A 15570-nucleotide genomic window follows, 5' to 3' on the forward strand; every position below is an offset into this window, starting at 1 on the left:
GAAACATTTGGAAACTGGTTGACCGAAATAATGGTGGTTAATTTCAGGCAGCAATTGTGGAGAGGAATAAAAAGACAACGTTTAGGCCGAGCCCCTTCAGCATGCCTAGCCTGTGTACTCCGCTGCTTAGTTGCTCTCTGAATTGCAGAGTTCCTCCAGCGTTTTGTGTGTGTGCGTCTCTGTATTTCCAGCAACTGCAGAATCTCCTGTGTTATATATCTGCATTTTACTTTGGCATTAGATACACGTTGATATTGAGTATATTGTTTATGGGAGCCGCTTTCTACGTTAAAACAGCTGCAGATTTTTTCTATACACACTATAAAAAAAATGAGGTATGGACATTGAACCGGTGCTTGCAGAAATGGTTAATGGCACCGTGATTACCCAGAGGGCCATGCGTTAAGAATTTTGCCGGCGCTGAAGCGCCGATGAAATACACCAACATCAGGCTGAGGACGTCCCCGAGTATCACGCATGCGCGCAGTACACAGAAGGCCTTGAAAATGTCGGGTGCAGGTAAGACCGATTCTCCATGTTTTTATCTAAAACACCGACTTTGGGACAATTCCTGTGAAATCCGGACACCATGGCCAACAATCCCGGGACAGTCCTGCTCTTGTCCATGTCTCTCATCCCCACGATCCATACACGGGCCCAAGGGAGCTTCCGGCTTCTGAGTGAATGGGAACCGACGGATCTCTCAGACAGAGCTGAGCTCCGGCTATAATAAAGGCAAGGATTAGGAACTCAGAGAACAAAATCTTTTACATCACCAGTTGAGAAAATCACCTTTGTTCTATCTCCAATCACTAACAACAGAAAATCTGCAGATGCTGGAAATCCAAGCAACACTCACAAAATGCTGGAGGAATTCAGCATTAGTACTCTTTTCCATAGATGCTGCCTGGCCTGCTGAGTTCCTCCAGCATTTTGTGCCTGTTGCTTGTTCTACCTCCTCTTGTTCTGGACTTTTCTACCCATGAGAACATGTTTTGTCCCATTTTCTCTGGGTACTTAATGATATCAAACACCTTTGCCAGGGGAAGCAAGCAGCTTTCACATCCCAAATGTGCCAGGCTCTAATGAGACAGACTACTGCCCTTCCCTTCATATTCATTGGCATTGCCATCACTGAGTTCACCACTGTCAGTCATTGAGGGAGGCTTCAGGGGAATACAGAAACTGGTGATACTTGTGTGTATTCTGGTGTTGCAAAAGTTGCTGGAGAATTTGCAAGTGGGAAGAAGTGGAGTGATATTTGGAAATCTGACTTTTTAAAGCGTAACTTAGCAAGCAATCCACATATGGACAATATGTAAAAACTTTGGTGAGAAAATCCTTCATTACCCATTACAGGCCAGCTTCATAGGTTGTGTGAGAATGCAGATGAACTGGATCGAACCCAGAGGAGATCAATGTTCCTATCGACAGTGATTTGCCAGCTGTTAAAATGAATACCTCTCTATAAAAATTCACTGTGCACAACTTGTCACTGGGTAAAAAAAATACACAGTGCAAGATTTATGTACACACTGGTTATTACAAGTTAGAGGGGGTATTGGAGGGAAGATGGGGAGACCTGTAGTGTCCCTGATGCCCTCACATACAAGATGTGCATCCAGCTGCAGCTTGTAACCCTGCACTGTAAGGAGTTGGAACTTGAAACGCATATGGGAATTGATGGTCATTCCAGATACCAGCACTCTGCCCAGTCAGGAGATGATTTATCTTCCAACTTGGGTTTAACCTCACTGTAACAGTGTGATACCAAATCAAACCTTGGCAACTCAAGTGATCTCATTTGAAATGTTGTCCTACACCCATTGATAGATTTTGTAAATCTTTTACAGGTTAAAAACGAGAAGGAATTTGTCTCCAGGAATCTCAAACACAACACGCCAGTTTTGTTGTCTCTGTCTAGATATTTAAGAAGTGGAGCAAGGGATTCAATTGACCATCCTTCCTGCTCAGACTGTGGGGAGGGATTCACTTGGTCATTTGAACATCTAGCAAGCCCGTCATCTTACAGAGGAGAAAGGCCTTTCACCTGCTCAGACAGTGGGAATGGATTCACTCGGTTATAACAATTGAAGGTACGTCAGCAAGTTCACACTGCGCTAGGCCATTCACCTGTTCTGTGTGTGAGAAAGGATTCTGTCGGGCATCCCACCTGTGGACACACCAGTCAGATCACACTGGGCAGAGGCTGGTCATCTGCTGAATTTCGGGGAAGGGATTCTCTCGGTCATCTGACGTAATGGCACACCAGCGTGTTCACACCAGGGGGCGGCCATTCACCTGCACAGTCTGCGGGAAGGGATTCACTGCATCATCCAACCTACTGGTACATCAGCGAGTTCACACTGGGGAGAGGCCATTCACCTGCTCAGTCTGTGGGAAGAGATTCACTCAGTCATCCCACCTACAGAGTCATCAGCGAGTTCACACTGGGGAGAAGTCGTTCACCTGCTCAGACTGTGGGAAGAGTTTCACTCGGTCATCCCGACTACTGGCACACCAGTCAGTTCATACTGGGGAGAAGCCATTCACCTGCTCACTCTGTGGGAAGGGATTCACTCAGTCATCCCACCTACTGAGACATCAGCGAGTTCACACTGGGGAGAGGCCCTTCACCTGCTCAGACTGTGGGAAGGGATTCACTGAGTCATCCACCCTACAGAGTCATCAGCGAGTTCACACTGGGGAGAGGCCATACACATGTTCAGTCTGTGGGAAGAGATTCACTCATTCATCCCACCTACAGAATCATCAGCGAGTTCACACTGGGGAGAGGCCATTCACCTGCTCAGTCTGTGGGAAGGGGTTCAGTCAGTCATCTGACCTGCAGAGACATCAGAGACTTCACACTGGGGAGAAGTTGTTCACCTGCTCAGAATGTGGGAAGGGATTCATACTGTCATCCTACCTACAGAGACATCAGCGATTTCACACTGGGGAGAAACCATTCACCTGCTTACTCTGTGGGAAGGGATTCACTGAGTCATCCACCCTACAGAGACATCAGAGAGTTCACACTGGGGAGAAGCCGTTCACCTGCTCAGTCTGTGGGAAGAGATTCACTGATTCATCCCACCTACACAGTCATCAGCAAGTTCACACTGGGGAGAAGCCGTTCACCTGCTCAGACTGTGGGAAGAGTTTCACTCGGTCATCCCAACTACTGGCACACCAGTCAGTTCATACTGGGGTGAAGCCATACACCTGCTCAGTCTGTGGGAAGGGATTCACTCAGTCATCCACCCTACTGGTACATCAGCGAGTTCACACTGGGGAGAAGCCGTTCACCTGCTCAGACTGTGGGAAGGGATTCACTCATTCATCCAGCCTACAGAGTCATCAGCGAGTTCACACTGGGGAGAAGCCGTTCACCTGCTCAGACTGTGGGAAGAGTTTCACTCGGTCATCCCACCTACAGAGACATCAGCGAGTTCACACTGGAGAGAAGCCGTTCACCTGCTCAGTCTGTGGGAAGAGATTCACTCGGTCATCCCACCTACAGAGACATCAGCGAGTTCACACTGGGGAGAAGCCGTTAATCTGCTCACTCTGTGGGAGGGGATTCACTCAGTCATCCCACCTACAGAATCAGCGAGTTCACACTGGGAAGAAGCCGTTCACCTGCTCAGACTGCGGGTAGAGTTTCACTCGATCATCCCAACTACTGGCACACCAGTCAGTTCACACTGGGGAGAAGCCATACACCTGCTCAGTCTGTGGGAAGGGATTCTCTGAGTCAATAAACATTACTGAGTCATCAGCGAGTTCATACTGGGGAGAAGCCATTCACCTGCTCAGTCTGTGGGAAGGGATTCACTCAGTCATCACAACTACTAGCACACCAGTCAGTTCACAGTGGGGACTGGCCGTTGTTATGAATCCCTGGGTTTCCTTTGCTGTGGACTGTCATTTTAAGAGAGAGAGACAGAGATTAAGAAGGTGAATCAGTCTGACTTGCAGCTTGTTTACATTGCTCGCAGCTTGTTTAGTTTTAACTGAGGACACAGACACTCAGAGTCAGTTGGAGACGAAGGAGGAAAAATGGAAGGATCGAAACCAGAGAACTAGTGACCAAGGGTCACTGTTTAGAAGTTTCCTATGCCCTCAATGGTGGGTTAATTATCGATTCATGTACATCGAATGTGTGGTTGTCACATTGTTTGATCCATAGGAGTGGATCTGATTTGGGATATCCTGTGGAGACCACTTATGTGTTAACCCTTGCCTGGCTGTGGTGTGGTAGTTCACTTGAAGACGATACCCCTTGTGACAAGTCACTTTTGGTGATAATCAGTATGTGGATTTGGAATGATGACGGATAAAATCTACAGCGACTGTTCTTTCATTTTACAACCATGGAACCTGAGGAATTCTACATATTTGCCTTCTCTCGCTATTTACCCTGGATTACAAATCTCTCTCTCTCTTATCGCCTATTCTGTAGTTGAACTGAACTTTCATACTTTACCATCTTATCTTGTTTAAGTTGCATATTACAAGTAGATTCTAATAAAGACAGATTTAACATCAAAATCAGACTCCAGGTGTAGTCTATTGCTGCTGGCTTGTTTCTAAAGCATTCTGGTTCATAACAAATTTGGGACCTGCGTCTGGGATATGAACAAATTTGGGGGCTATTGATCGATGAATTATCGATTTGATTGGGGAAATCCCTTTTGATTTATTTGTGTGTGGAAATCAGCAGCAGTGGACATTTATAAATTTCTGGAAGCAACAACCCCTAAGGCATTAGGAAAAGCCAAAAAGAATGAATTGCTGACTGTTGCTACTGGGCTGAATCTTAAGCAGGTAAGGGGGTGTGAAGGACCAGGGCAAGCATAAAACTGGGAGAGGAGGTAAAGGTAAAACAATAGGGGTTATATTATAAAATATAGGCATCCACCCCCTTTTTCAGAGACTGGGATCCCTGGTTCAACCGGTAATGATGTGCATTTCAATGTGTTCACCTCTCAGTCCTCGATTCTCTAAATGAAAGGGTTATCACATTTGATCTTCCTTCATATGATGACCCAACCATTTCAGGGATCAGTCTGTTGAAACTTCATTGCACTCTCTATAACAAATACTCGCTAACCACTTTGTTAATCCTCTGTGCAAAAAATGTCCATCTTCCGCAGCCCCGTTTTGCCCCAACCACTCACCTCCTACCCCTGTCATTGGCCCCACTTGCAGGTCAACCGTCTGCCGGTGTTTCCCCCCCAATGTGAATCCCTCTGCTCACCACCACCGTGGGCTCAGATTTTTCCACAGATTTCCACCGGGACAAACATCCTGTCCGCCCCCTCTCACATCATCTTCACCCTTTCAATAAAATCCCTCCTCTCCCTCCCCAGGGAACTGGCATCAAACCGACGGGCCGAGCAGTCTCCTCCTACCTCTCGGTGACACATCAGACTCCGGCCGCAGAAGACGCTTCACAAATGCCCCAACTTCCCTTGGAGGGAAATGGAAATAAATCAAAAAACGGAGATTTACTCCGCTGTGATATGGAGTTTGAGGCCGGAGCGGGAGGCGAACTCAGTGGGGGTAAGGCCCTCTGGACTTGGTGGTAACAAGTGATCGACATTGCTTTGCACCAATGGGAATTGCGCAGACCCTGAATCCTCTGTTGACAGCGGTGGGGGGAGGGCTGGTCACGCGATTATTAGCCCAGCTATTAAACTGATAAAGCCTGAGCTTACCAGCGCATGGATGACGTAAGACGCTGTGCACGTAAGGGCAGATCCCGGTATGGGAAGCCCATGCCTGACGTCAGGCGCGATGGGGTCTGTGTGACGTCACCTGTGGGGATGCACTCACATTTAAATGCACCTTAATGTGCGTTTCTTATGATTTCAGAGGGAAAACAACATTAATCACCGGTTTCGTAACTGAATCCAGTGTTGTGAGATGTAAAGTCCCCTGTTATGTGTCCGGCTGTGCCGTGTTGTTTGGGGGCTATTGATCGATTAATTATCGTTTTGATTAGGCATATCCCTTTTGATTTATTTGTGTGTGGAAATCAGCAGCAGTGGATATTGATAAATTTCTGTAGGGTGGATGACTGAGTGAATCCCTTCCCACGTACTTCCTCATCCAGGGCATCCACTCTTGGTCTTCCTGGAATCATTCTTTGAAACTTCTCCGGACCCACTCCAATAAGAACACATCTTTTGCTCAGATAATAAGTCGGAAGTACAGGTCAGAATCTGCTCACCATACACCAACAGTGATCTGCCCAATGCGTTATAAAGCTATAGTATCGCATCCTTGCTCTTATATTGCTAACATTGCAGTTGTCATCCTTAATCAACTCAATCTGCAAGCAAACCTTTAGCGCCTCTTGCTCAAGGGCTCACAAGCACTTATGCACCTCTAATTTTTTCAAGTTTCTCCCATTTTTTTTCTACACCCAATTACTTCTACCAAATATACATGACTTGCATACACTGTATTTCAACTGCTACTTTGCTGGCATTCTCCAGACCTATCGAAGTCCTTCTGCAGACTCCCACTTTTCTCTAAACTACCTGTCCCCTACCTATCCTTGTATCAACTGCAATGTTCGTCACCAAGGTATCAATTCCATCATCCGTATCATTCAGATTTAACATGAAACGATGCGGTCTCAATACTGACCCCTGCAGAACAGCATTAGTTACCGACAGCAAAACAGAATTGCCCACATTATTCTGACTCTTTCTCCCTTCTCAGTACAAGTTTCTTTCCTGTAATTCCATGAGCTGTGATCCTGTTCAGCAGCCTCACGTGCAGCACCTTAGAAACATAGAAAACCTGCAGCACGTTACAGGCCCTTTGGCTCACAAAGCGATGCCGAACATGTCCTTGCTCTAGAAATGCCAAGGGTTACCTACAGTTCTCTATTTTTCTCAGCTCCGTGTACCTATCCAGGAGTCTCTTAAAAGACCCTATCGTTTCCGCCTCCACCACCATTGCCGGCAGCCCATTCCAAGCACTCACCACTCTCTGTGTAAAAAACTTACCCCTGACATCTCCTCTGTACCGACTTACAAGCATCTTCAAACTATGCCCTCTCGTGCTAGCAATTTCAGCCCTGGGAAAAAGCCTCTAACTATCCACACGATCAATGTCTCTCATTTTCTTGTACACCTCCATCAGGTCACCTCTCATCCTCCATCACTCCAAGGAGAAAAGACTGAGTTCACTCAACCTATTCTCAAAAGCCATGCTCCCCTATCCAAACAACATCCTCGTAAATCTCCTCAGCACCCTTTCTATGGCTTCCACATCCTTCCTGTAGTTTGGCGACCAGAACTGAGCACAGTATTCCAAGTGTGGTCTGACCAAAGTCCTATATAGCTGCAACATTACATCTCGGCTTCAAAACTCAAGCCTGCGGTTGATTAAGGCCAATGCACAGTATGGCTTCTTAACCACAGAGTCAACCTACATAACAGCTTTGACTGTCCTATGGACTCCGTCCCCAAGATCCCTCTGTTCCTCCACACTGCCAATATTCTATCATATTTGACCGAAGAAAATGAACCACATCACACTTCTTTGGGTTGAACTCCATTTGCCACTTCTCAGCCCAGGTTTGCAGACGATCAATATCCCCCTGCAACCTAACACAACCTTTGTGTCATCAGCAAATTTACTAACCCATACCTCCACTTCCTCATCCAGGTCATTTATAAAAGTCACTAAGGGTAGTGGTCCCAGAACCGATCCCTGAGGCAGACCACTGGTCACCGACCTCCATGCAGAATATGACCAGTCTACAACCACTCTTTGTCTTCTGTGAGCAAGCCAGTTCTGGATGCACAAAGCAATGTGCCCTTGGATCCCAGGCCTCCTTACTTTCTCAATAAGCCTTGCATGGGGTACCTTGTTGAAGATCATGTGAAAATCCAAGCAAACAACATACACTGCCTCTGCTTTATCTATCTTGCCTGTTATTTCCGCAAAGTATTCCAAGAGATTTGTCAGTCAAGATTTCCTCGAAAGAATCCGGCTGACTTTGGCCTACTTCATCATGTTTCCCCAATTACAGTACCCAAAAAACACACTCTTAGTACACTCTAACATCTTCCTGACCACTAAGGTCAGACTAACTGTCCGATAATTTTCTTTCTTGTGCCCCCTCTCTTAAAGATTGGAGTGACATTTGCAAATTTCTGGTCCACCAGAACCGTTCCAAAATCTAGTGATTTCTGATAGATCATTACTCATCACTTGAAGAGAAAACTAAGGGGGAACTTCTTCATTCAGAGACGGGGAGAGTGTGCACCGAGCTGCCAGAGCAAGTGGCAGGGACTATTGTAATCTTTAAGAGAAGTTTGCTTAGGTCACTGGATGAGAAGCATATGGAGGGCTATGGTCCAGGTGGAAGTTGTTGGAACTTGGAAGATTAATGCTTTAGCACGGACTAGACTGGCCGAATGGCATTTTCCTGTGTTGTAGTGTTTTATGACTCTAATGCCTTAACAATCTCTTCAGCTACCTCTTTCTGAACTCTGCGGTGTCTTATCTACCTTCAGGCCTTTCAGCTTCAAAAACACCTTCTCTCCTTGGTAAAAGCATGTATCCTCACTTCTGCCCCAGGTACTGCTGAATGTTTGGCATTTATGTAATAAATTTAATGACACAACTGTAGTGGGTGACTTCAATCTGCAGGAGGATTGGGAAAGTCAGATTGGCGTGAGATCGCAAAAGAGGGGATGTATTGAATGCAAACAAAATGGCTTTTTAGAGCAGCTGATGGTTGAGCCTACTCAGGGAACTGCTATCTTAGATTGAGTGTTGTGTAATAACCCAGGTCTTATTAGGGAGGTTAATGTAAAGGAACCATTAGAAGGCAGTGATCATAATATGATTGAACTCCTACTGCAATTTGTGTGGGAGAAGCACAGGTCACATGTGTAGTATCGCAATGGAATGAAAGTGAATTACAGAGGCATGAGAGAGGTGATTCCCCAGGTGGATTGGAGGATGCTGGTGGAGATGACGCCAGAGCAGAAATGGCTGACGTTTCTGGGAATAGTTCATAATGTGCAGGATAGATATGTCCCACAGACGTAGTTCTCAAGCAGCGGGGCTAGGCTGTCGTGGCTGACAAAGGAAGTTAAGGACTGTATAAAAGCATATAAGGTAGCAAAAGTGAGTAGTAGGTTGGATAATTGGTTAGCTTTTAACATCCAACAACAGGCAAATTTAAAATAAAAGCTATAAGGGGAAAGGTGAAATATGACAGCAAACTATACAATAATATAAACCAGTTATAAAATATACGAAAGGGAGGCGAGAGTTGATATTGGACCACTGGAAAGTGATGCTCATGGGGTACAAATGGGGAAGAGCTGGTGGATGAACTTGATAGGTACTTTGCATCCGTCTTGTCTGTGGAAGACACCACCAGTGTGCCAGAGATCCGTGAGTGTCAGGGAACAGGAGTGAGTGCCATTACTATTACAAAGGAAAACGCGCTAGGCAAACTTAGGTTCTTAAAGTGGATAAGTCACCTGGACCAGATGGACTACATCCCAGAGTCCTGAGAGAGGCTGCTGGAGAGATAACAGATGCCTTGGTCATGACATATCAAGAATCACTTGATAACAGATGAGGTTTTGCGGTACTAGGAGACTAATGATATAATAAGTCAAAGCCAGCATAGGTTCTGTACAGGGAAATCTTGCCTGACAAGTCTGTTACAGATCTTCGAGGAAGTCATAAGCAGGATGGACAAACGAGAGGCAGTGGATATCATTTACTTGGATTTTCAGAAGGCATCTGATATGGTGTCACACATGAAACTGCTTAACAGGATAAAAGTCAGAAGTAATACTGGCATGGACAGAGGAATGGCTGACAGCCAAGAGACAGTGAGCGGGAATAAAAGGAGCCTTTTCTGGTTGGCCAGCAGTGACTTGTGGTCTTCAGGGGTCAGTATTCGGACCGCTTCTTTTCATATTGTTTGTCAGTGACTTGGATAATGGAACCGATGGGGTTGTGACAAGGTTTGCGGATGATTCAAAGATAGGTGGAGGTGATGGTAGTGCTGAGGAAGCAATACGATTGCAGCAGGACAGAAGTTTGAAGAACGGGCACATGGAATACAATATTGGGAAATGTACGATAATGCATTTTGGTAAAAGGAACAATAGTGAACTATTATCTGATTGGGGAGAAGGTTCAAACCACAGAAGTACAGAAGGAAACGTGATGATGATGTCGTCGACTCAGGGCAGCGTCGGGCATTTTCATGTCTTACAAGGCGCGGATCGGAAGGTTGTGTGGGGCGCTACTTCTCACACAGACATTTTACAGTATTTTTCTTTCTTTTATGAAGTCGAATTGCGAGCTCAACACTCAACCCGGCACGGATGGAAAGCGTACTCGGGAGAGACCCGACTGTATTCGAACCTGGGGACCTCCGTTACGGAGTCCGGCGCTGACGTCACTACGCCTCCAGGACCTTGGGCAAGACTCCCAGAAGATTAATTTACGGGTTCAGTCTGTGGTAAAGAAGGCAAATGCAATGCTGGCTTTATTTAAATTGAAGTAGAATATATAAGCAAGGAGATAATGCTGATACTTTATAAGACACTACTCAGGCCGCACATCAGAACATAAGAAATGGGAGCAGGAGTCGGCCATTGGCCCATTGACCATGCCCCGCCATTCAATAAGATCATGACTGATCCGTCCGTAAACTCAGCTACATCTACCTGCCTTTTCCCCATAACCCTTAATTCCCTTACCTTGCAAAGACCTATCTAACTGTATCTTAAATATACTTCGTGAGGAAACCTCAACTGCTTCCCTGGGCAGAGAATTCCACAGATTCACCACTCTCTGGGAAATACAGTTTCCCGTCATCTCCGTCCTAAGTCTTCTCCCCTGAATCTTGAGGCAATGTCCCCGAGTTCTAGTCTCATCTACCAATGGAAACAACTTTCCTACTCCTATCTTATCCATTCCTTTCAAAATTGTGTACATTTCTATAAGAACCCCTCTCATTCTTCTGAACCCCAGAGAGAAAAGTCCCAGGCGACTCAATCTCTCCTCAAAGGTTAACCCCCTCATCCCTGGAATCAAACTGGTTCACCGACTCTGCATTGCCTCCAAAGTCAGTACTGTATATCCTTCCTCAAGTATGGAAACCAGAACTGCACACAGTACTCCAGGTGCGCCCTCACCAGTACCCTGTATAGTGGCAGCATTACCTCCCTGCTCTTGAATTCAATCCCTCTACCAATGAAGGCTAACATTCCGTTAGAGTTAGAGTATGTGGGACTTCTATCTTAGAAAATGTGTGTCGTCATTGGAGAGAGTCCAGAGGATCTTCAAGAAGATGATTCCGGGAATGAAGGGGTTAAGTATAAGAAGCGTTTGCCAGCTTTGGGCCTGTACTCCTGCACTGACTTATGTTTAGTAAATGTGGGTTCAGGGTGTTCAGAAGCTGCAGAAGGCTGTAAATCTAGTCACTTCCATCTTGGGTACTAGCCTACAAAGTACCCAGGACATCTTGAGGAAGTGGTGTCTCAGAAAGGCAGCGTCCATTATAAAGGACCTTCAGCACCCAGGACATGCCCTTTTCTCACTGTTACCATCAGGTAGGAGATACAGAAGCCTGAAGGCACACACTCAGTGATTTAGGAACAGCTTCTTCCCCTCTGCCATCCGATTCCTGAATGGACTTTGAAAGCTTTGGACACTCTTCAATATACAGTATTTCTGTTTTTACACATTTTAATAATCTATTCATCACACATAATTGATTTACTTGATTATTGTTTTAATTAATTTATTATTATCTATGCCAGAATATGTATTGCATTGAACTGCTGCTGCTGTCAACAAATTTCACGCCAAATGTTGGTGATAATAAACCTCATCCTGAATCTTGAATCTCACTGAAACCCACCGAATGTGGAAAGGTCCAGATACGGTGGATGAGGAGAGGACTTTTCGTATGGTGGGGGTAGCCATAACAGAGGGCACAGCCTGAAAACTGAGGAGCAACCTTTTAGAGCAGTTGAGGAGGATTTTATTTAGTCAGAGAGCAGTGAATCTGTGGAATTCTGTGACACAGATGGCGGCGGGGGCCAAGTCTGTGTGTACATTTCAGGCAAAAGCTAATAGTTTACGGATCAGTCAAGGCATTACAGGATATGCCAAGGAGGCAGGTGCATGGGGTTGAGTGAGAACCGGGATCATCCATGATAGAACGGCGGAGCAGACTCGATAGTGCTGAACGGCCTAATTCTGCTCCTATGTCTGATAGTCTTATACTGCGAGTGTCTGACACAGTGAAGATTGACACAAAATACTTATTACATTCGGCCGCGATTTCTTTGCTCTATTACTAACTCGCCAGCATCATCTTCCAGTGGTACAATATCAACTCTTGCCTCTCTTTTACTCTTTCTATATCTGAAAGACTTCTGGTACTTGATATTATTGGCTCACTTACCTTAATTTTTCATCATGTCTCCCCTGTGTTTTAATTTATTTGTCTCCTGTTGGTTATCTAAAAGCTTTCCAATCCTCTCACTTCCCACAGTTTTCTTGCTATTTTACGTGACCCCGCTTTTGTATTTATCAAAAACAGGAGAAAATCTGTGGATGCTGGAAATCCAAGCAACATATACACAAAATGCTGGCATATACACAAAAAGAGGCCAGGCAGCAAATATGGGAAATGTCGACGTTTCGGGCCGAGACCCTTCATCAGGACTGGGAACAAAAAAGAAGAGACGTCAGAAGAAGCAGTGTGGGGGTTGGAGGGGTGGAAGACGTGGTAGGTGATGGGTGAAACTGGGAGAGGGGGAGCAGTGAAGGAAAAATCTTTGAATTTTATTTCCTTAACGATTCTCGAAAGATCATTGCTAAAGCTTCCACATCACTTCAGCCACCTCTTTCAGATCTCTGGGGTATACACCATCTGATCTAGGTGACCTATTTACCTTCAGACCATCTCTGTTTCCAAAAGAACCTTCTCCCGTGTAACGTAACTTTACACATTCTGACCACTGACATCTGGGACTTCCATATTCCTGCCAGTGTCTTCGAGAGAGAAGAGTGATGTACAAGACTTATTCAGTTCATCTGCCATCACCTTGCACCCCCACCCCATTACTACCTGTCCAACCTCATTTTTCAGTGGTCCGATATCCACTTCAGCCTCTCTTTTACAATATATGTACCTGAAGAAAAATTTGGTATCCTCTTTAATATTGCTGGCTAGCACATCTATGTATTCCATCTTTTCCTTCTAAATTATTTTAGTTGCATTCTGTTTGTTTTTAAAAGCTTCCCAATTCTCTGAACTTCCTAATAATTTTTGCTCTCTGCCCTCTCCTTGGTTTTTACGTTGTCTTTGGTTTCTCTTATCAGCCACGGTTTTGTCACCTTACCTTTAGAATACCACTTTCTCTTTGTGATGTGTATACCCTGTGCCTTCCGAATTGCTTCCAGAAATTCCAGCCATTGCTGTTCTGTTTTCATCCCTGCCCGTATTCTTTTCAAATCAATTTTGACCAATTCTTCTCTCTTGCTCTCAAATTACACATCTGACTTTAATGTCAGGGTAACATTAATGTCACCTTCTCTAATGTCAGGGTGAATTTGATCATATTAACAGCACTTCACCCGAAGGGTTCCTTGAACTCAAGTGACCTAATTAATTCATTAATCATTCACCAAAATCTTGCTTTAAAATACAAAGTCATAAATGCCCTCCATTACTTCATAAAGGCACCATAAATGTAAGCCTGATCCAGTTTTAGAGTCAAAATATCACAATTTATATGATAAACTCCAAGTAAATGGCAGGATACTTGGTAGTGTGGAGGAGCAGAGGGATATGGGGGTACATGTCCTCAGATCCCTGAAAGTTGCCTCACAGGTAGATAGGGTAGGTTAGAAAGCTTATGGGGTGTTAGCTTTCATAAGTCGAGGGATAGAGTTTAAGAGACGCGATGTAATGATGCAGCTCTATAAACTCTAGTTTGGCCACACTTGGAGTACTGTCTCCAGTTCTGGTCGCCTCACTATAAGAAGGATGTGGAAGCATTGGAAAGGGTACAGAGGAGATTTACCAGGATGCTGCCTGGTTTAGAGAGTGTGGATTATGGTCAGAGATTAAGGGAGCTTGGGCTTTACTCTTTGGAGAGAAGGAGGATGAGAGGAGACATGATAGAGATGTACAAGATATTAAGAGGAATAGACAGAGTGGACAGCCAGCGCCTCTACCCCAGGGCACCACTGCTCAGTACAAGAGGACATGGCTTTAAGGTAAGGGGAGGGAAGTTCAAGGGGGATATTAAAGGAAGGTTTTTCACTCAGAGAGTGGTTGGTGCATGGAACGCACTGCCCGAGTCAGTGGTGGAGGCAGATACACCAGTGAAATTTAAGAGACTACTAGACAGGTATATGGAGGAATTTAAGGTGGGAGGCTATATGGGAGGCAGGGTTTGAGGGTCAGGACAACATTGTGGGCCGAAGGGCCTGTAATTTGCTGTACTATTCTATGTTCTATGTTTTATAATCAATACATTATTTCAGATAGGACAATCCATAATAACCATTCGGATATAATATTACAGGATAAACAAGCAGGAACAACTCCCCCAATAGATAAAACCATTCCAAACACACATACGTTCCTCAACCAGTGGGGCACCTCACCACAGGCATTGTTTGTGTCATCAGTCAGACAACCGAAAGATTTTCTCTGTCAGCTTCCAAATGTTGCTACTCTGTCATTCATTGTCACGCCCCGGTGCTGATTCCCTTCTCCTTATCATACGTTCTTACCCCAACCATCGTCCAGAGCCCCAAACTCTGCCCTATGCAGACTCGCCTCTGGATTCTGACCTTGCTCCGTTGAACATCCAACAATGGTTTCGCATTCTGCTTTCAGTCTTTAGAGGACAGTGGTGTTTTCTAACAACCCTTCAGAAGCAGGGAAAATGACCCATAATGTGGAAATGAGCCATGAATAAGGAGGGTATCTCCTAAATTCATTCTTCCTCAGCTCAGAGATTTCAGGGATAAAGAACATCTCAGACAGAACTGCAGTCAGCTCAATTTCCTCAGTCTGGAGAAAATTCAGGGAAATTTTCACCCACAAGATGGTGACTGTTTGGAACCCATCTCCACAGGGAGAGCAAGAGGTGAACAACAGGGGAGGATTTAAAAGGACTGTCCTGGAACAGAATCACTGGCAGGGGCCAGCCGGCCTGAGTTGACCCTCTACTGTACGCTAGGTGTGTTATAAACTCACTAAGTACCGGAGACAGAGTTTAAAATAGAACTGATTTATTTGTCTCAGATGCAGAATATTAAACTCCAGTCCCATTAAAGTTGAATGTGCAGCAGAATAAACTCCTCTCATGCCCAGTGACCAGGGTGCAGAACTGGGTGTGGTGAGCAGCAGCAATAATTGCAGAGTTCAGCACCGACAGTCACTCTCGAAATTGCATTCAGAAACGGTGATGGACAAATATCCAGCTTGCAGCTTATTGAAACTTTCTCCCCAGTGTGAACCCGGTAGTCTGTCAC

The 15570-nt window shown here is 45.2% G+C and overlaps 2 protein-coding genes across 2 annotated transcripts in view; one reads left to right on the top strand and one right to left on the bottom strand.

Moving 5' to 3' along the window:
* LOC140722116 (uncharacterized) overlaps positions 1 to 15570 on the top strand; it is a 265387-nt gene that overhangs the window by 12708 nt on the left and 237109 nt on the right. Inside the window, 1 exon segment of the mRNA XM_073036910.1 lies at positions 1854 to 3616. Within this exon segment, the coding sequence (XP_072893011.1) occupies positions 2261 to 3616 (1356 nt within the window). The 5' untranslated portion in view covers positions 1854 to 2260.
* The window catches only part of LOC140722119 (uncharacterized), a 1111870-nt gene continuing 1096445 nt past the window's right edge, over positions 146 to 15570 (bottom strand). The window contains exon 4 of the transcript XR_012097536.1: positions 146 to 724. The gene's annotated coding sequence lies outside the window, so the exon portion shown is untranslated. The remainder of the gene's footprint in view (positions 725 to 15570) is intronic.

Source organism: Hemitrygon akajei, unplaced genomic scaffold, assembly GCF_048418815.1.
Source record: "Hemitrygon akajei unplaced genomic scaffold, sHemAka1.3 Scf000069, whole genome shotgun sequence".
Taxonomy (NCBI): domain Eukaryota; kingdom Metazoa; phylum Chordata; class Chondrichthyes; order Myliobatiformes; family Dasyatidae; genus Hemitrygon; species Hemitrygon akajei.